The sequence below is a fragment of the Nerophis ophidion genome, linkage group LG25, assembly GCF_033978795.1.
Source record: "Nerophis ophidion isolate RoL-2023_Sa linkage group LG25, RoL_Noph_v1.0, whole genome shotgun sequence".
In the NCBI taxonomy this organism is placed as follows: domain Eukaryota; kingdom Metazoa; phylum Chordata; class Actinopteri; order Syngnathiformes; family Syngnathidae; genus Nerophis; species Nerophis ophidion.
This window is the reverse complement of record NC_084635.1, coordinates 35,166,331-35,188,830: the sequence shown is the minus strand read 5'-3', so window position 1 is coordinate 35,188,830 and position 22,500 is coordinate 35,166,331. Positions and strand designations below refer to the sequence as shown.

General features: G+C 44.1%; 1 protein-coding gene across 1 annotated transcript in view; it reads right to left on the bottom strand.

Moving 5' to 3' along the window:
• Nucleotides 1-22,500, bottom strand: part of tmco3 (transmembrane and coiled-coil domains 3) — a 140,155-nt gene that overhangs the window by 27,164 nt on the left and 90,491 nt on the right. The window contains 2 exon segments of the mRNA XM_061887471.1: nucleotides 8,350-8,517; nucleotides 15,653-15,957. Coding sequence (XP_061743455.1) covers nucleotides 8,350-8,517; nucleotides 15,653-15,901 — 417 coding nt within the window. The 5' untranslated portion in view covers nucleotides 15,902-15,957.

Here is a 22,500-nt window from a genome sequence, read left to right as displayed (position 1 = left end):
ACCACACAACAGCTCTCATGTCTCTAACGCTTTTCCAGGGACTACTCCAACTCTCACTTCCTGTCGAGAACGTCACTTCCCTATCTCTCCCGGAAGTCCCGCCCCCCAGCCAAAGTCATTGGCTAACACCCCGTAGCCAGCCGCTACATTATACATAGTTCAATGTTATGTTGAAGAGCTTCATTTAGCCTCCTGACGTGTATTTATAAATGTTTGATTTATACAGGCTAGTAGGTCAAGTGTTGTACCTGACAACTCTTGATGGTTTCCTGTGGACGGGACTCTCACTGCTGTCTTGGAGCCACTATGGATTGAACTTTAACAGTATCATGTTAGACCCGCTCGACATCCATTGCTTTCGGTCCCCTAGAGGGGGGGGGTTGCCCACATCTGAGGTCCTCTCCAAGGTTTCTCATAGTCAGCATTGTCACTGGCGTCCCACTGGATGTGAATTCTCCCTGCCCACTGGGTGTGAGTTTTCCTTGCCCTTTTGTGGGTTCTTCCGAGGATGTTGTAGTCGTAATGATTTGTGCAGTCCTTTGAGACATTTGTGATTTGGGGCTATATAAATAAACATTGATTGATGGTACAATCCATATAAGACGTCACAGATGAGGTCACGCTAACATCACGTGACACCTCTGATGAAGGCTGACAACACTTGATGGTACAATCCATATAAGACGTCACAGATGAGGTCACGCTAACATCACGTGACACCTCTGATGAAGGCTGACAACACTTGATGGTACAATCCATATAAGACGTCACAGATGACGTCACGCTAACATCACGTGACACCTCTGATGAAGGCTGACAACACTTGATGGTACAATCCATATAAGACGTCACAGACAAGGTCACGCTAACATCACGTGACACCTCTGATGAAGGCTGACAACACTTGATGGTACAATCCATATAAGACGTCACAGACGACGTCACGCTAACATCACGTGACACCTCTGATGAAGGCTGACAACACTTGATGGTACAATCCATATAAGACGTCACAGATGAGGTCACGCTAACATCACGTGACACCTCTGATGAAGGCTGACAACACTTGATGGTACAATCCATATAAGACGTCACAGATGACGTCACGCTAACATCACGTGACACCTCTGATGAAGGCTGACAACACTTGATGGTACAATCCATATAAGACGTCACAGACAAGGTCACGCTAACATCACGTGACACCTCTGATGAAGGCTGACAACACTTGATGGTACAATCCATATAAGACGTCACAGACGACGTCACGCTAACATCACGTGACACCTCTGATGAAGGCTGACAACACTTGATGGTACAATCCATATAAGACGTCACAGACGACGTCACGCTAACATCACGTGACACCTCTGATGAAGGCTGACAACACTTGATGGTACAATCCATATAAGACGTCACAGACGACGTCACGCTAACATCACGTGACACCTCTGATGAAGGCTGACAACACTTGATGGTACAATCCATATAAGACGTCACAGACAAGGTCACGCTAACATCACGTGACACCTCTGATGAAGGCTGACAACACTTGATGGTACAATCCATATAAGACGTCACAGATGAGGTCACGCTAACATCACGTGACACCTCTGATGAAGGCTGACAACACTTGATGGTACAATCCATATAAGACGTCACAGACGAGGTCACGCTAACATCACGTGACACCTCTGATGAAGGCTGACAACACTTGATGGTACAATCCATATAAGACGTCACAACGTCACGCTAACATCACGTGACACCTCTGATGAAGGCTGACAACACTTGATGGTACAATCCATATAAGACGTCACAGATGACGTCACGCTAACATCACGTGACACCTCTGATGAAGGCTGACAACACTTGATGGTACAATCCATATAAGACGTCACAGATGACGTCACGCTAACATCACGTGACACCTCTGATGAAGGCTGACAACACTTGATGGTACAATCCATATAAGACGTCACAGATGAGGTCACGCTAACATCACGTGACACCTCTGATGAAGGCTGACAACACTTGATGGTACAATCCATATAAGACGTCACAGACGACGTCACGCTAACATCACGTGACACCTCTGATGAAGGCTGACAACACTTGATGGTACAATCCATATAAGACGTCACAGACGACGTCACGCTAACATCACGTGACACCTCTGATGAAGGCTGACAACACTTGATGGTACAATCCATATAAGACGTCACAGATGACGTCACGCTAACATCACGTGACACCTCTGATGAAGGCTGACAACACTTGATGGTACAATCCATATAAGACGTCACAGACAAGGTCACGCTAACATCACGTGACACCTCTGATGAAGGCTGACAACACTTGATGGTACAATCCATATAAGACGTCACAGATGAGGTCACGCTAACATCACGTGACACCTCTGATGAAGGCTGACAACACTTGATGGTACAATCCATATAAGACGTCACAGACGAGGTCACGCTAACATCACGTGACACCTCTGATGAAGGCTGACAACACTTGATGGTACAATCCATATAAGACGTCACAGATGAGGTCACGCTAACATCACGTGACACCTCTGATGAAGGCTGACAACACTTGATGGTACAATCCATATAAGACGTCACAGACGACGTCACGCTAACATCACGTGACACCTCTGATGAAGGCTGACAACACTTGATGGTACAATCCATATAAGACGTCACAGATGACGTCACGCTAACATCACGTGACACCTCTGATGAAGGCTGACAACACTTGATGGTACAATCCATATAAGACGTCACAGACGAGGTCACGCTAACATCACGTGACACCTCTGATGAAGGCTGACAACACTTGATGGTACAATCCATATAAGACGTCACAGATGAGGTCACGCTAACATCACGTGACACCTCTGATGAAGGCTGACAACACTTGATGGTACAATCCATATAAGACGTCACAGATGACGTCACGCTAACATCACGTGACACCTCTGATGAAGGCTGACAACACTTGATGGTACAATCCATATAAGACGTCACAGATGAGGTCACGCTAACATCACGTGACACCTCTGATGAAGGCTGACAACACTTGATGGTACAATCCATATAAGACGTCACAGATGACGTCACGCTAACATCACGTGACACCTCTGATGAAGGCTGACAACACTTGATGGTACAATCCATATAAGACGTCACAGACGACGTCACGCTAACATCACGTGACACCTCTGATGAAGGCTGACAACACTTGATGGTACAATCCATATAAGACGTCACAGATGAGGTCACGCTAACATCACGTGACACCTCTGATGAAGGCTGACAACACTTGATGGTACAATCCATATAAGACGTCACAGACGACGTCACGCTAACATCACGTGACACCTCTGATGAAGGCTGACAACACTTGATGGTACAATCCATATAAGACGTCACAGACGACGTCACGCTAACATCACGTGACACCTCTGATGAAGGCTGACAACACTTGATGGTACAATCCATATAAGACGTCACAGACGACGTCACGCTAACATCACGTGACACCTCTGATGAAGGCTGACAACACTTGATGGTACAATCCATATAAGACGTCACAGACAAGGTCACGCTAACATCACGTGACACCTCTGATGAAGGCTGACAACACTTGATGGTACAATCCATATAAGACGTCACAGATGAGGTCACGCTAACATCACGTGACACCTCTGATGAAGGCTGACAACACTTGATGGTACAATCCATATAAGACGTCACAGACGAGGTCACGCTAACATCACGTGACACCTCTGATGAAGGCTGACAACACTTGATGGTACAATCCATATAAGACGTCACAACGTCACGCTAACATCACGTGACACCTCTGATGAAGGCTGACAACACTTGATGGTACAATCCATATAAGACGTCACAGATGACGTCACGCTAACATCACGTGACACCTCTGATGAAGGCTGACAACACTTGATGGTACAATCCATATAAGACGTCACAGATGACGTCACGCTAACATCACGTGACACCTCTGATGAAGGCTGACAACACTTGATGGTACAATCCATATAAGACGTCACAGATGAGGTCACGCTAACATCACGTGACACCTCTGATGAAGGCTGACAACACTTGATGGTACAATCCATATAAGACGTCACAGACGACGTCACGCTAACATCACGTGACACCTCTGATGAAGGCTGACAACACTTGATGGTACAATCCATATAAGACGTCACAGACGACGTCACGCTAACATCACGTGACACCTCTGATGAAGGCTGACAACACTTGATGGTACAATCCATATAAGACGTCACAGATGACGTCACGCTAACATCACGTGACACCTCTGATGAAGGCTGACAACACTTGATGGTACAATCCATATAAGACGTCACAGACAAGGTCACGCTAACATCACGTGACACCTCTGATGAAGGCTGACAACACTTGATGGTACAATCCATATAAGACGTCACAGATGAGGTCACGCTAACATCACGTGACACCTCTGATGAAGGCTGACAACACTTGATGGTACAATCCATATAAGACGTCACAGACGAGGTCACGCTAACATCACGTGACACCTCTGATGAAGGCTGACAACACTTGATGGTACAATCCATATAAGACGTCACAGATGAGGTCACGCTAACATCACGTGACACCTCTGATGAAGGCTGACAACACTTGATGGTACAATCCATATAAGACGTCACAGACGACGTCACGCTAACATCACGTGACACCTCTGATGAAGGCTGACAACACTTGATGGTACAATCCATATAAGACGTCACAGATGACGTCACGCTAACATCACGTGACACCTCTGATGAAGGCTGACAACACTTGATGGTACAATCCATATAAGACGTCACAGACGAGGTCACGCTAACATCACGTGACACCTCTGATGAAGGCTGACAACACTTGATGGTACAATCCATATAAGACGTCACAGATGAGGTCACGCTAACATCACGTGACACCTCTGATGAAGGCTGACAACACTTGATGGTACAATCCATATAAGACGTCACAGATGACGTCACGCTAACATCACGTGACACCTCTGATGAAGGCTGACAACACTTGATGGTACAATCCATATAAGACGTCACAGATGAGGTCACGCTAACATCACGTGACACCTCTGATGAAGGCTGACAACACTTGATGGTACAATCCATATAAGACGTCACAGATGACGTCACGCTAACATCACGTGACACCTCTGATGAAGGCTGACAACACTTGATGGTACAATCCATATAAGACGTCACAGACGAGGTCACGCTAACATCACGTGACACCTCTGATGAAGGCTGACAACACTTGATGGTACAATCCATATAAGACGTCACAGATGACATCACGCTAACATCACGTGACACCTCTGATGAAGGCTGACAACACTTGATGGTACAATCCATATAAGACGTCACAGACGAGGTCACGCTAACATCACGTGACACCTCTGATGAAGGCTGACAACACTTGATGGTACAATCCATATAAGACGTCACAGATGACATCACGCTAACATCACGTGACACCTCTGATGAAGGCTGACAACACTTGATGGTACAATCCATATAAGACGTCACAGACAAGGTCACGCTAACATCACGTGACACCTCTGATGAAGGCTGACAACACTTGATGGTACAATCCATATAAGACGTCACAGACGAGGTCACGCTAACATCACGTGACACCTCTGATGAAGGCTGACAACACTTGATGGTACAATCCATATAAGACGTCACAGATGACATCACGCTAACATCACGTGACACCTCTGATGAAGGCTGACAACACTTGATGGTACAATCCATATAAGACGTCACAGACAAGGTCACGCTAACATCACGTGACACCTCTGATGAAGGCTGACAACACTTGATGGTACAATCCATATAAGACGTCACAGACGAGGTCACGCTAACATCACGTGACACCTCTGATGAAGGCTGACAACACTTGATGGTACAATCCATATAAGACGTCACAGATGACGTCACGCTAACATCACGTGACACCTCTGATGAAGGCTGACAACACTTGATGGTACAATCCATATAAGACGTCACAGACGAGGTCACGCTAACATCACGTGACACCTCTGATGAAGGCTGACAACACTTGATGGTACAATCCATATAAGACGTCACAGACGAGGTCACGCTAACATCACGTGACACCTCTGATGAAGGCTGACAACACTTGATGGTACAATCCATATAAGACGTCACAGATGACATCACGCTAACATCACGTGACACCTCTGATGAAGGCTGACAACACTTGATGGTACAATCCATATAAGACGTCACAGACGAGGTCACGCTAACATCACGTGACACCTCTGATGAAGGCTGACAACACTTGATGGTACAATCCATATAAGACGTCACAGATGACATCACGCTAACATCACGTGACACCTCTGATGAAGGCTGACAACACTTGATGGTACAATCCATATAAGACGTCACAGACAAGGTCACGCTAACATCACGTGACACCTCTGATGAAGGCTGACAACACTTGATGGTACAATCCATATAAGACGTCACAGACGAGGTCACGCTAACATCACGTGACACCTCTGATGAAGGCTGACAACACTTGATGGTACAATCCATATAAGACGTCACAGATGACATCACGCTAACATCACGTGACACCTCTGATGAAGGCTGACAACACTTGATGGTACAATCCATATAAGACGTCACAGACAAGGTCACGCTAACATCACGTGACACCTCTGATGAAGGCTGACAACACTTGATGGTACAATCCATATAAGACGTCACAGACGAGGTCACGCTAACATCACGTGACACCTCTGATGAAGGCTGACAACACTTGATGGTACAATCCATATAAGACGTCACAGATGACGTCACGCTAACATCACGTGACACCTCTGATGAAGGCTGACAACACTTGATGGTACAATCCATATAAGACGTCACAGACGAGGTCACGCTAACATCACGTGACACCTCTGATGAAGGCTGACAACACTTGATGGTACAATCCATATAAGACGTCACAGATGACATCACGCTAACATCATGTGACACCTCTGATGAAGGCTGCAGAAGCAAGGTAGCCCAAACTTGTCAGCTACAACACTTTACCTTACTAGCCTATAGAAATCGACCATTTAAAAATAGTTCAATGTTGTTACCCACATACGAAAAAGGAGCAGCACTCTTTGAAACAGTATGTGGGCATACTTTTATTTTGAAGTGTCTTGTTTGGTCTGTGGACGGATGTAAGGAAGCGACTTCCGGGTATGGTCAACGAGATATTTGTCATTTGTTGATATTTTACTTGGTAAAATGTTTGAGCCACATGCTGAGCATGTTATTATTTTTACGTTTGTAACATGCGTAATTTATTACAGTTTTCACGGTGAATTTGAAGGGAAAGTTAGCCTTCAAATAAATCAGTTCAAGAAAGCCATTGTGTCTGTGCTATTTGAAGAGAGTTACACTTTCTAACCTCACTAATGCATCCTCTATATTAGATATAACAACGGGCGGGTGTGGCTTTGACAAAATGTTGGTTTGGGTGGATGACCACTTTAGTGATGCGGTTGCGGATGATATAATTGCCTATCCGCACATCTCTAATATATATATATATATATATACACACACACACACACACACACACACACACACACACACACACACACACACACACACACACACACACACACACACACACACAGAGCCCGGCCCCCGGCCAAAAATGTTTTTATTGTAATTTTAAAGAATTCATCTGAATGTGCATGTACTATTTCTGTTCAAAATAGTTTCAAATGTCAAATGTTAAAATATTAACTGTCAGTTTACTGTACTGTGCCAACTGTACTACTATGAGTATTTTTATTGTTTCATTGAAAATAAAACAACAAATCAATTTGGCTGTCATCCGTTTTAATTATGAGACAAAATTGTGTCAAGGTCATGATTTTTTTTTTCATGCTTGAAATAAGAAATGATTACTTTAAATAAGTAGTTTTCTACTTGTGAGTATTAATGACACAGCTTTGCATCAGTTGATATTCTAGTTTCAAGCATGTTTTACTCAATATAGCTCATCACATCTCAGCAACAAGCTGTAATATCTTACTGACATCATTTAGGACAAAAACAGTAAAAAGAAGTAAAAGACTAACATCATCTTTTCAGACAGAAAATAAGCAAGTATCACCCTTATTTGAGATATTTCATCTTACTTTTAGCAGTGTGGTTATTATTGATCTACTTGAAATGCTGCTATGACATGTCTTTATATTGCCTGGCATCACCTGTATGGCTGCGGCCCTGAGCGACTCCAGCCTCTGCCTGCTGTTCTGCTTTATGTTGACCACATCCTTGTAGTCGCCCTGCAGCGCCCTCTGCAGGCTGCGCAAGGCCTGGAACACCATGCCCTCGCTCTCGTCCAGCTCCTTCTGGAAAACCTGTATCTTGTGCACCTGGAGGCAGACAGAGAGGCCAAACGTTTGCCTAAAGACAGCAAAAAAAGATGGACAAGACAGTCTCATGGGTTAGTGTTGTTGACAAGGCACTAAATCAGGGGGGCCCAGACCTTTTCCACTGTGGCCCTCAGTGGAAATTCAAAGGATGTGGGGGCCATTTTGGTAGTTTTCACCTTCAAAACTGGTACAATATATCGTTTTTTTTAAAGATGCTATTTTGGTCGAAATTTTGTGTGAATGCTGAAGATCTAAAGCCAAACTGAAATGGTAACAGTTAGCACGCTGGCCACATAGCGTCAAGTAACAAACATTGTGAGAAAAATGAGCTATAAAGTAGGCTAGCAGGCTAACAGTAGTATACTGACATGCTAACAACAACATGCCTAAAGTTAGCATCATAGTGAAATACCAAAATATATGACACTGAGGAGTATAAATATATGGCACTGAGGAGTATAAATATATGACACTGAGGAGTATAAATATATGACACTGAGGAGTATAAATATATGACACTGAGGAGTATAAATATATGGCACTGAGGAGTATAAATATATGGCACTGAGGAGTATAAATATATGGCACTGAGGAGTATAAATATATGACACTGAGGAGTATAAATATATGACACTGAGGAGTATAAATATATGGCACTGAGGAGTATAAATATATGGCACTGAGGAGTATAAATATATGGCACTGAGGAGTATAAATATATGACACTGAGGAGTATAAATATATGGCACTGAGGAGTATAAATATATGGCACTGAGGAGTATAAATATATGGCACTGAGGAGTATAAATATATGACACTGAGGAGTATAAATATATGGCACTGAGGAGTATAAATATATGACACTGAGTATAAATATATGGCACTGAGGAGTATAAATATATGACACTGAGGAGTATAAATATATGGCACTGAGGAGTATAAATATATGGCACTGAGGAGTATAAATATATGACACTGAGGAGTATAAATATATGACACTGAGGAGTATAAATATATGACACTGAGGAGTATAAATATATGGCACTGAGGAGTATAAATATATGGCACTGAGGAGTATAAATATATGACACTGAGGAGTATAAATATATGACACTGAGGAGTATAAATATATGACACTGAGGAGTATAAATATATGACACTGAGGAGTATAAATATATGGCACTGAGGAGTATAAATATATGACACTGAGGAGTATAACTATATGGCACTGAGGAGTATAAATATATGGCACTGAGGAGTATAACTATATGACACTGAGGAGTATAAATATATGACACTAAGGAGTATAAATATATGACACTGAGGAGTATAAATATATGGCACTGAGGAGTATAAATATATGACACTGAGGAGTATAAATATATGGCACTGAGGAGTATAAATATATGACACTGAGGAGTATAAATATATGGCACTGAGGAGTATAAATATATGACACTGAGGAGTATAAATATATGGCACTGAGGAGTATAAATATATGACACTGAGGAGTATAAATATATGACACTGAGGAGTATAAATATATGACACTGAGGAGTATAAATATATGACACTGAGGAGTATAAATATATGGCACTGAGGAGTATAAATATATGGCACTGAGGAGTATAAATATATGACACTGAGGAGTATAAATATATGACACTGAGGAGTATAAATATATGACACTGAGGAGTATAAATATATGACACTGAGGAGTATAAATATATGGCACTGAGGAGTATAAATATATGGCACTGAGGAGTATAAATATATGACACTGAGGAGTATAAATATCAATCAATCAATCAATGTTTACTTATATAGCCCTAAATCACTAGTGTCTCAAAGGGCTGCACAAACCACCACGACATCCTCGGTAGGCCCACATAAGGGCAAGGAAAACTCACACCCAGTGGGACATCGGTGACAATAATGACCTAGTGGGACGTCGGTGACAATAATGACTATGAGAACCTTAGAGAGGAGGAAAGCAATGGATGTCGAGCGGGTCTAACATGATACTGTGAAAGTTCAATCCACAATGGATCCAACACAGTCGCAAGAGTCCAGTCCAAAGCGGGTCCAACTCAGCAGAGAGAGTCCCGTTCACAGCGGAGCCACCAGGAAACCATCCCAAGCGGAGGCGGATCAGCAGCGCAGAGATGTCCCCAGCCGATACACAGGCAAGCAGTACATGGCCACCGGATCGGACCGGACCCCCTCCACAGGGGAGAGTGGGACATAGAAGAAAAAGAAAAGAAACAGCAGATCAACTGGTCTAAAAAGGGAGTCTATTTAAAGGCTACAGTATACAAATGAGTTTTAAGGTGAGACTTAAATGCTTCTACTGAGGTGGTATCTCGAACTGTTACCGGGAGGGCATTCCAGAGTACTGGAGCCCGAACGGAAAACGCTCTATAGCCCGCAGACTTTTTTTGGGCTTTGGGAATCACTAACAAGCCGGAGTCCTTTGAACGCAGATTTCTTGCCGGGACATATGGTACAATACAATTGGCAAGATAGGATGGAGCTAGACCGTGTAGTATTTTATACGTAAGTAGTAAAACCTTAAAGTCACATCTTAAGTGCACAGGAAGCCAGTGCAGGTGAGCCAGTACAGGCGTAATGTGATCAAACTTTCTTGTTCTTGTCAAAAGTCTAGCAGCCGCATTTTGTACCAACTGTAATCTTTTAATGCTAGACATGGGGAGACCCGAAAATAATACGTTACAGTAGTCGAGGCGAGACGTAACAAACGCATGGATAATGATCTCAGCGTCTTTAGTGGACAGAATGGAGCGAATTTTAGCGATATTACGGAGATGAAAGAAGGCCGTTTTAGTAACGCTTTTAATGTGTGCCTCAAAGGAGAGAGTTGGGTCGAAGATAATACCCAGATTTTTTACCGTGTCGCCTTGTTTAATTGTTTGGTTGTCAAATGTTAGAGTTGTATTATTAAATAGAGTTCGGTGTCTAGCAGGACCGATAATCAGCATTTCCGTTTTTTTGGCGTTGAGTTGCAAAAAGTTAGCGGACATCCATTGTTTAATTTCATTAAGACACGCCTCCAGCTGACTACAATCCGGCGTGTTGGTCAGCTTTAGGGGCATGTAGAGTTGGGTGTCATCAGCATAACAGTGAAAGCTAACACCGTATTTGCGTATGATGTCACCTAGCGGCAGCATGTAGATGCTGAAGAGTGCAGGGCCAAGGACCGAACCCTGGGGAACTCCACACGTTACCTTAACGTAGTCCGAGGTCACATTGTTATGGGAGACACACTGCATCCTATCAGTAAGATAAGAGTTAAACCAAGACAGGGCTAAGTCTGACATACCGATTCGTGTTTTGATACGTTCTAATAAAATATTATGATCGACGGTATCGAAAGCAGCGCTAAGATCGAGGAGCAGCAACATAGATGACGCATCAGAATCCATCGTTAGCAATAGATCATTAGTCATTTTTGCGAGGGCTGTCTCCGTCGAGTGATTTGCCCTGAAACCGGATTGAAAGGTTTCACATAGATTGTTAGACGCTAAGTGTTCATTTAACTGCTCCGCAACAATTTTTTCGAGGATTTTTGAAATAAAGGGAAGGTGAGACACCGGTCGGTAGTTTACCATGAAGTCAGGATCGAGGTTAGGTCTTTTAAGAAGAGGATGAATAACCGCTTTTTTGAATGCTAGGGGAACAGTTCCCGAGGAAAGTGTTAAGTTTATAATATTTAGCACTGATGGACCTAATAATACAAAGAGCTCCTTGATCAGTTTCCCAGGAAGAGGGTCAAGTAAACATGTTGTCTGTTTTATTCCATTTACACGTTGTAACAATTCCTCTAATGTTATTTCCTCAAAACGAGAGAAACTATTTTGGAGGGCAGTATCCGCCGTATATACAATCGTGTCAGTGTTAATAGAACCCCGTTGTAGCTGGGACGCATTGTCTTTAATCTCCTTTCTAATGACTTCAATTTTCTTACTAAAGAATTGCATAAAGTCATCAGCTGAGTGGGTGGAGCTACTGGAAGGAGTCCCTTGTTGGGTTAGCGATGCTACCGTACTAAACAAAAATTTAGGATCGTTTTTATTACGGTGGATGAGATTTGAGTAATAATTAGCTTTAGCTAAGGTAAGCATGCGTTTATAAGTTATTAACCCATCACTAAATGCTTGATGGTGCACCTCAAGTTTAGTCGTGCGCCATTTGCGTTCCAGCTTTCTGCATAATAATTTCTGAGCTCTAGTTTCTTCTGTAAACCACGGGGTGCGCTTTTTTGGAGCCTTTTTTTAACTTTAGCGGTGCTATGTTATCAATGGTTTCGCGCAGGGCGTCGTTAAAGTTGTTAGTGAGGTAATCAATAGAGCCCACATACTTTGGGAATGGTGCCATTACCGAGGGCAGTAGGTCAGCAAGAGTTGTCGTTGTGGCCGTATTAATGTTGCGGCTGCTATAGCAGTTATTATTATTATTAGTTTGACGAACATGCGTCTGAACCTCGAATTTTATAAGGTAATGATCGGACAATACTTTAGTATACGGGAGTATCGTAACTTTGGAAGCGGTGATACCCCTGACAAGCACTAGGTCTATCGTATTACCGTTGCGATGCGTGGGTTCATTTATTATTTGTGTGAGACCACAGCTATCAATTATACTCTGGAGCGCTACGCACGGTGGGTCCGATGGGGTATTCATGTGGATATTAAAGTCCCCCATTATGATTATATTATCGGCGTGTGTCACTAGATCAGCAACGAACTCTGAGAATTCATTGATAAAGTCCGAACAGGGCCCTGGGGGGCGGTAGATAACAGCCAGGTGTAGAGGCAGTGGTGTGACAGACCTCATAGTAAGCACCTCAAACGATTTATATTTATTATTTATGTTAGGACTAAGGTTAAAGTTTTCGTTGTATATTAGTGCGACCCCCCCACCCCTTTTAAGCGGACGGGCAATATGCGCATGTGTAAAGTTAGGAGGACATGCCTCATTTAGCGCAAAAAAGTCGTTTGGTTTAAGCCAGGTTTCGCTGAGACCGATGACGTTAAGATTGTTGTCTCTGATGATATCATTAACTAACAACGTTTTGGGAGACAATGATCTTATGTTTAAAAAACCTACATTATAGGTAGTGGGCTGTTTTAGGGAATTTTTGATCAAATTATCCGTAGTAGCAATATTAATAATGTTGTGTTTATTATGCCCAGTGCATTCAGTATAATTACGACCATATCTAGGAATTGATACGACGGGAATGTTCCGATTGTTTGATTGTTGCTTTGATAAACTGCACGCATCATGGTTAGCCACCTCAGTAACGGGGATGTTCCGATTGTTTGTTTGTTGCTTTGATAAACTGCACGCATCATAGTTAGCCTCCTCAGTAACGGGGATTTTCCGATTGTTTGTTTGTTGCTTTGATAAACTGCACGCATCATAGTTAGCCACCTCAGTAAAACACATGTCCAACTCTGAAACACTCAAAGTAGAAAAAACTTGTTCTAATTTAACAGACTCCTTACCCAGACCAGTAGTCTCGCATTTTCCATCTACATCCGTCTTCAGGGTGGAGGGAAGTGGTGTTCTGTGGGGATTAGCCTTCTGCTTTGTTTTTAGCCCCGCTCGACATCCGCGTTTCCGATCACACCGCTGGCGTCTGCTCCGTAGACGGCCCCCGCTGCTACTAGACTCCGCTGCTTCACAGGCCGCTGGATGTAGCCGCCGACGTATCCCCATGCTAGTTAGCATGTTTAGCACGCCCGCGTCTATCAGTCCAAAACGGCCCAATATGTCCATATCCAGAAGTGTCTGGCGGTCGTACGTGATCACGGAGTGACCACGATGCGAGCCAGCCATGAAGTATGCAGAACTGTCCGGCATTTCCGCCAAATGTTCCACTGAGGAGTATAAATATATGGCACTGAGGAGTATAAATATATGACACTGAGGAGTATAAATATATGGCACTGAGGAGTATAAATATATGACACTGAGGAGTATAAATATATGGCACTGAGGAGTGCCATCTCTGAGTTGGGGAGGAGACCCTGCCCCAAGTGGAGGAGTTCAAGTACCTAGGAGTCTTGTTCACGAGTGGGGGAAGAGTGGATCGTGAGATCGACAGGCGGATTGCTGCAGCGTCTTCAGTAATACGGACGTCGTACCGATCCGTTGTGAAGAAGGAGCTGAGCCGGAAGGCAAAGCTCTCAATTTACCGGTTGATCTACGTTCCCATCCTCACCTATGGTCATGAGCTTTGGGTCATGACCAAAAGGACAAGATCACGGGTACAAGCGGCCCAAATGAGTTTCCTCCGCTGGGTGGCGGGTCTCTCCCTTAGAGATAGGGTGAGAAGCTCTGCCATCCGGGAGGAACTCAAAGTAAAGCCGCTGCTCCTCCACATGGAGAGGAGCCAGATGAGGTGGTTCGGGCATCTGGTCAGGATGCCACCCGAACGCCTCCCTAGGGAGGTGTTTAGGGCACGTCCAACCGGTAGGAGACCACGGCGAAGACCCAGGACACGTTGGGAAGACTATGTCTCCCAGCTGGCCTGGGAATGCCTCGGGATCCCCCGGGAAGAGCTGGACCAAGTGGCTGGGGAGAGGGAAGTCTGGGCTTCCCTGCTTAGGCTGCTGCCCCCGCGACCCGACCTCGGATAAGCGAAAGATGATGGATGGATGGATGGAGTATACCTGCTAAAGTATCTCAAACAAAGCTAGCATGCTAAGGTTAGCATGTTAAAACGCTGACTCTAACATGCATCAAGTACCTAAATATATTACTTTGAGGTGTGTACCTAAAAAAAAAAGTGTTTAAAATGATAGCCTGCTAATGTTAGAATGCATCAAGTACCAAAATATGACAAAGGAGTATACCTACACAATTAGCTACAAAAGTTAGCATACTAATGTTTGGTATTTGAAAAATTATGACAAAGGTTTATACCTACAAATTTTTCAACAAAGCTAGCATGTTAATATTAGAATACTAACAATTGTGCCGCAGGCTGTTAAAAAAATGAGCTAAGGGCCACAAATGGGCCCCCGGGCCGCACTTTGGCCATGACTGCACTAAATGATTGCACCGTGATCCAGGTGGTGAGCAATTGCTGGTAAGCACAATCTCCTACCTGGAAATCTCGCTCCATTTCTGAAAGACTTCGGTCTTTCCTCACAGCTTCCGCGGCCCTCGACAGCTTACTGACGACCTCCAGTTTTTGGTTTTTGAGCCTTGCCAGCCACATGCAGTTGCTGTCCAACCAGCTCTGGCCGCGCACGCCCGCACTTCTGCGACTCCGGTGGTCGCCATACTTCTGCTCCGCCCTGCTGGCGGAGACCCCGACCAGGCCGAGGCACAGCAGCAAACGTACAGCCTGCATCCGAAGCACCGATTCGCTCCTGCTGGGAGTGCGTGGACGGAAAGGGAGCAGAAGGCCTGCAAAAAGAAACAGAACAAGAAGACAAGAATGTTGCCATGAAACGTTCCAGATAAAAGGATAACATACCAAGCATACTACTCGAGTGTAAAAGTGTCAGAAAAAAGGAACTTTTACATAGCTTTCACAATACAAAAAAACTTGCAACCTAAAACTGGGACCAGCGTGGCCAGATGTACAAGAACTATGGTATTAGTGCAACACTTTCACCCCTTGTACGATGTGGTTAGAGTGTCCGCCCTGAGACGGGTAGGTTGTGAATTCAAACCCCGGCCGAGTCATACCAAAGACTATAAAAATGGGACCTGTTACCTCCCTGCTTAACACTCAGGGTTGGAATTGGGGGTTAGATCACCAAAAATGATTCCCGGGTGCAGCACTGCTGCTGCTCACTTCTCCCCTCACCTCCCAGGAGGTGATCAAGGGTGACGGGTCAAATGCAGAGAATAATTTTGCCACACCCTGTGTGTGTGTGACAATGACAATCATTGGTACTTTAACTTTAGCTTTTTATCATGCATATGTATATATATATATATATATATATGCTTGGACCTTTTGAAGGAACTGCTGGCAGAATTGAGAGTCCTTGGCAACGGCAGTAACAACAACAACGGAGAAACCGTGGCAGCCGAGGGGGGATATGGAACCGCGTCAGAAGACGTGTGAGATGGACGCCTCTCCCTTCTATCCTGCTCTCCAACGTCCAGTCAATTGAGAACAAGCTGGACAACATCAGGTCGAGGTTTAAGTTCCAGCGGGACATCTGAGCCTGTAACATCCCGTGTTTCACTGAGACCTGGCTCACACCGGAGGTTCCAGACCACGCCATCAGCCTGGAGCCCTAACCTGTGTACCGGAGCGACAGGAACGTCCGCAAGACCAAGGAGATCAAAGTGGATTTTAGGAGACGGGGGGCAAGGAACTACAGTTCACTCAGCATAGACGAGAGAGTGACCAACGTCAAATACCTCGGAGTGACAATATCAGGAGACCTGTCCTGCACCACACACACAGACGTAGAGGTGAAAAAGGCACGACTGCGTCTTTACTTCCTCAGGAGAGTGAGGAAGTTTAAGTTAAACCACAAGATCCTCAGAAACTTCTACTCATGCACAACAGAGTGTGTCATGACTGGAAACATCACTTCCTGGTATGGGAATAGCACCACACACCACTGCAACAGACTGCAGATCAGCCGAGCGCACCATCAGAGGTGTGCTCCCAACCATCTGCAACATCTACACCAGGCGCTGTAGATCCAAGGCCTAGAGGATAGTGAGAGACTCTAGACACCCAAGAGACTGCCTCTTCTCCCTGCTGCAGTCAGGCAAGTGCTACCGGAGTCTCAAGGCCAACACGGAGAGACTCAGGAGGAGCTTCTATCCCCAAGCCATCAGACTGCTCAACTGCACTGCTGATTAACAATCATCACAATTGTACAAAACCGCATGCACAAGATCACTTTACTTACCACTGCAATTACCGGACTACAATACTCTTCATTCAAGGACTATAAATGATGTAAAAATAATGTAAACACAAGAGTATAAAGAAGTCATCCTGTTCCATTACCTTTGTTCATACTACTGTCACTACTCAACTGCCAAAGAACTGTAGACACCTTCATATTTGTTGCTTCCCATACTGTACGTACTGTATATACAGTTACACTATTTGATAATGCACTGCTACTGTATTTGACTACTGTACTTCTACCATAACTTCTGTGACTTACTTGTACATCAGAGCTATTAAAATGTTTGTGTGTTAGATAGTGTTTGGATCCCACTGCACGCAACATCTGAAGAGCATGGAAAAAAGCCTTTCACTGTCTAGTCTGCATGAGACGAATGAACATTGAACCTTTATAATGTATGATCATCCATCCATTTTCTACCGCTTATTCCCTTTTGGGGTCGTGGGGGGCGCTAGCTCCTATCTCAGCTACAATCGGGCGGAAGGCGGGGTACAGCTTGGACAAGTCGCCACCTCATCGCAGGGCCAACATTTGACCCCTTTTAAATCAAACAGGATACATTGGCCAGGTGGGGGCGCTGTTCTGCCACATTTGATTGAAAGGTAAAACTCCATTCTAAGCCATACTGGAGGTCTTCAACAGGGGTTTGCTATCCCCAGGGGGTCCACAGAGGAACTACAGGGGGGTCATCTAATTTTTTGGTTGATATTCCGTAAGCAATTTCTCAATTTTTCAGATGGAGCCAAATATACAGTCATGGTCAAAAGTTGACATAGACTTGTAAAGAACATCATGTCATGGCTGTCTTGAGTTTCCAATCATTTCTACAACTCTTATTTTTTTGTGACAAGAGTGATTGGAGCACATACTCGTTGCTCACAAAAAGCATTCATGAAGTTTGCTTCTTTTATGAATTTATAACGAGTTCACGGAAAATGTGAGCAAATCTGCTGGGTCAAAAGCAGGTGTCTCAAACTCACTTCACCTGGGGGCCACTGGACGCAGAGTCCGGGTGAGGCTGGGCCGCAAGAAAAGATTTCTTTAAAAAAAATGTTGCATACTCCTCAGCATGTGTAGTTGTAGAATGGGGTTTCAAATTGTATCCCTTGTGCACCGCAGATTTCTCTGTGCAAATAAGACACAACGGGTGTCCCTGTGCTCAACAAAGAAATATTGCATCTCCCACTTTGACTGGAATTCTCTTCACTGCAGGCTTCGAAAAAGACATGTTTGGGGTTGTGGAATATATTTGTAGCCGACGCACGAGGAATAATGTCATTTCCGCAGCGTGTGTCTTTAGGTTTTCCTCCCTACAGCAACACGGCGGTCGTCAGATAATAGCCAGGATAAATACCGGGATAGCGAGCGCAAAAAAGTGAGGGCTCCCGCATTGTTATCCGGCATCATGTAGAAATATAAGTAGTGTTCATCGTGTGAAGGAATTCAAATTAAACAAAAACAACCTGGTCCAGGTTATCGGGGACTGTTATTACTGACGGACAGGTGTCGCGGTGTGACTGCAGCCAGGCACGTAAGAAAACCCTCGTCTTCATAGCAACGTTTTTGACGCTTTCACTCATTTTCCGCATTTCCCCTAATGCAGAGGTAGGCAACCCAGAACCTTGAAAGAGACATTTTGGAGCCAAATAACAACGCTGTCAAGCTCCATTCATATAAAACTTGCAGGCCACACTAACGTTAAACTTTCATATTAAGGTGGGGGACGCAAAATAACGTCTCGCGGACCACAATTGGCCCGTGGGCCGCGTGTCTGAGACCAAGGTCAAAAGTATACATACAGCAATGTTAATATTTGGTTACATGTCCCTTGGCAAGTTTTACTGCAATAAGGCACTTTTGGTAGCCATCCACAAACTTCTGGTGCAGTTCAACTAAATTTGGTGGTTTTCTGACATGGACTTGTTTCTTCAGCATTGTCCACAAGTCAGAACTTTGGTAAGACCATTCTAAAACCTTCATTCTAGCCCGATTTAGCCACTCCTTGACCACTATGACGTGTTTGGGGTCATTATCCTGCTGGAACACCCAACTGTGCCCAAGACCCAACCTCCAGACTGATGACATTAGCTTGTCCTGAAGAATTTGGAGGTAACCCTCCTTTTTCATTTTCCCATTTACTCTCTGTAAAGCAGCAGTTTCATTGGCAGCACAACAAGCTCAGAGCATAATACTACTACCAATGGCAGCACGTTTACATAACACATTTAGTCTTAATATTATCAACATACAACAGAATTTGTTTTGTGTTTTTCAGTTACAGGGCTTCACGGTGGCAGAGGGGTTAGTGCTTCTGCCTCACAATACGATGGTCCTGCAGTCCTGGGTTCAATTCCAGGCTCGGGATCTTTCTGTGTGGAGTTTGCATGTTCTCCCCGTGAATGAAACTCCGGCTTCCTCCCACCTCCAAAGACATGCACCTGGGGATAGGCCCCTCCCACCTCCAAAGACATGCACCTGGGGGTAGGCCCCTCCCACCTCCAAAGACATGCACCTGGGGATAGGCCCCTCCCACCTCCAAAGACATGCACCTGGGGATAGGCCCCTCCCACCTCCAAAGACATGCACCTGGGGATAGGCCCCTCCCACCTCCAAAGACATGCACCTGGGGATAGGTTGATTGCCAACACTAAATGGTCCCTAGTGTGTGAATGTTGTCTGTCTATCTGTGTTGGCCCTGCGATGAGGAGGTGAATTGTCCAGGGTGTATGGCGCCTTCCGCCTGATTGTAGCTGAGATACAAACTCCTCAGTAAATTCCCTAAAAGGTCACCGTGGATTTATTGAGTCTCTTTAGCTGATTGGCTTCCGCGGCTAATGGGTCCATGACGATGACTTGTTTTGTTTGATCAGCTGTTTTACTGCCCTGTTACAGACACCGTGTGGAAACAATTAAGGTAAATAACTCATTTCACAACGTATACATCTGCGGCTTATAGTCCGGTGCGGCTAACATATAGAAAAAAATAATTCTTCAAAAATGTTGTGGGTGTGGCCTCTATACCGGTGCCCTCTATAGTCCGGAAAATATGGTAACTTTTTTTTTGCAGCAACATGGTTGTCAACGTTTTTTGAGAGCACCAAAGGAATTTTTTGGTGTGTGCACGCATTGACGGTTAAGCTCGCCAAAATACCGTATTTTCTGGACCATAGGGCAAAGAATGGTCTATTTTCATATGTAAGGCGCACCGGATTAAAAGGAGTGATATTTTTCTTCCCAAACTGAAAACCCTTCCTTATGGTCTACATAACATGTAATGGTGGTTATCTCGTCAAAATGTTGCATAGATGATGTTTTACAGATCATCTTCAAGCAGCTTTCTGACAGTCGCTTCAGGATGCACCGTTTAGCGGGCGCTCTTATTTACGTGGCTCACCTTTGGCAGCATCTTCTCCCCGTCATCTTTGTTGTAGCGGTGTAGCGTGCAAGGACGGGAGTGGAAGAAGTGCCAAAAGATGGACCTAACTGTTTTAATGACATCAAGACTTTACTTCAATCAATAACGGAGCAGCATCTCCTCATCCGTGGCTCACTAGTGCAACAACAACGCCAGAATTGTGTCCCGTGAAAAAACGTCCAACCGAAACTCTCTAATAACTAAAGTTGCTTTGGGTGAATAATGTAAACTCACTACACCGGTATGTTTTAGCGCTTTCATGGTGAGTTTACTGACAGATATAAGTAAGAACTTTACACTACTTTATATTAGAGATGGCAACAGCGGAGGATGAATGTCCCATAACAAGAAGATAGAGAAAATGAAGAAGCTTACCATCCCCGTGGACTGCAAAGGCGGACTCACGGAATTTTTCAGGACATATGCAGATCAATAGGTACCAGAAGGTAAGAAAAGTTGCTTTAGCCTAACATTGCGAAACAAAACACCTGATAATCTGTCTTACCTTGTATACACAGCATAATAATACTCTTATGTTGAAGCACAGTACAATCCATCAAGCGCTGCGGCTTCATAGCTGACCAAAGTCAGACTAAAACATTTTGATGGATTTTTGAGCGACGTCTTCTATATTTTCAATGGAACGTATAAAATGTTGGTCTTCTTTACTTGAGTCATATTGCAGTTTACACGTATCTCTTATGTGTGACTGCCATCTACTGGTCACACTTATGTCACCATGTACCAAATAAAATAGCTTTGAGGTTGGTAAGCAAAAACAGAATTATTCCGTACATTAGGCGCACCGGGTTTTAAGGCGCACTGTCGAGTTTTGAGAGAAAAAAAAGAATTTTAAGTGTGCCTTATTGTCCGGAAAATACGGTCCACTGAAGTTTCATCCTATCAGATATCTAACACATGGCAAGACTGGATGCAGTTGGATTGTAAGACTAGGGGTGGCGACCTGTCACTTTTGAATTGACACAGTACCTATTGCCAGTACCTGGAAAGTAGCAGTTTCGGTACTAGTGTGCATGTTCAATGTTAATAAATGCAATTTTTTGGGGGGGGGGGGTGGGGAAGGCGTACATTTTTGATTTTATGGCATCCTCCCACGTCGCCGCATTTATGATATCATGAACGTGCTGGACAGCTTGCACATGTCGAGCCGCTCGCCAAACAACTGCCACATGTGGCACGGGCCAACCACTTTTTTACACTGACTTTCTATACACTGATTTTTGTTTTTTTTACACACTAGATTTTTTAAAACATACATTTTGCTCGCACATTTTTATCCAATGAAACTTTCCGCATAATTTGATGTAAAAAAAAAAAACAATCAGTCCACTTTAAAAAAAAGTATTTCGTTATAAAAGACAGAAACTAACCTCCACAAGCCACTTTATGATAGTCTGATGGAATACATTCTCTTGGTATTTAAGCAAGGTGTGGTTACTGCTGGTCAGTCACTTGAAACAACAGCTGTGCACACAACTGTTGCTGCTTTGGATCGGCTAATCACACCTCCGTCTATTTGACTTGACTGTGCATGTCAAGCGACTGGATTCCAGCAGAAAAACCGAGGTTCGAGTGCATCGTCCTCAACCTAGGAAACTGTAATAATCCCACCTAAGCCTTCACAGT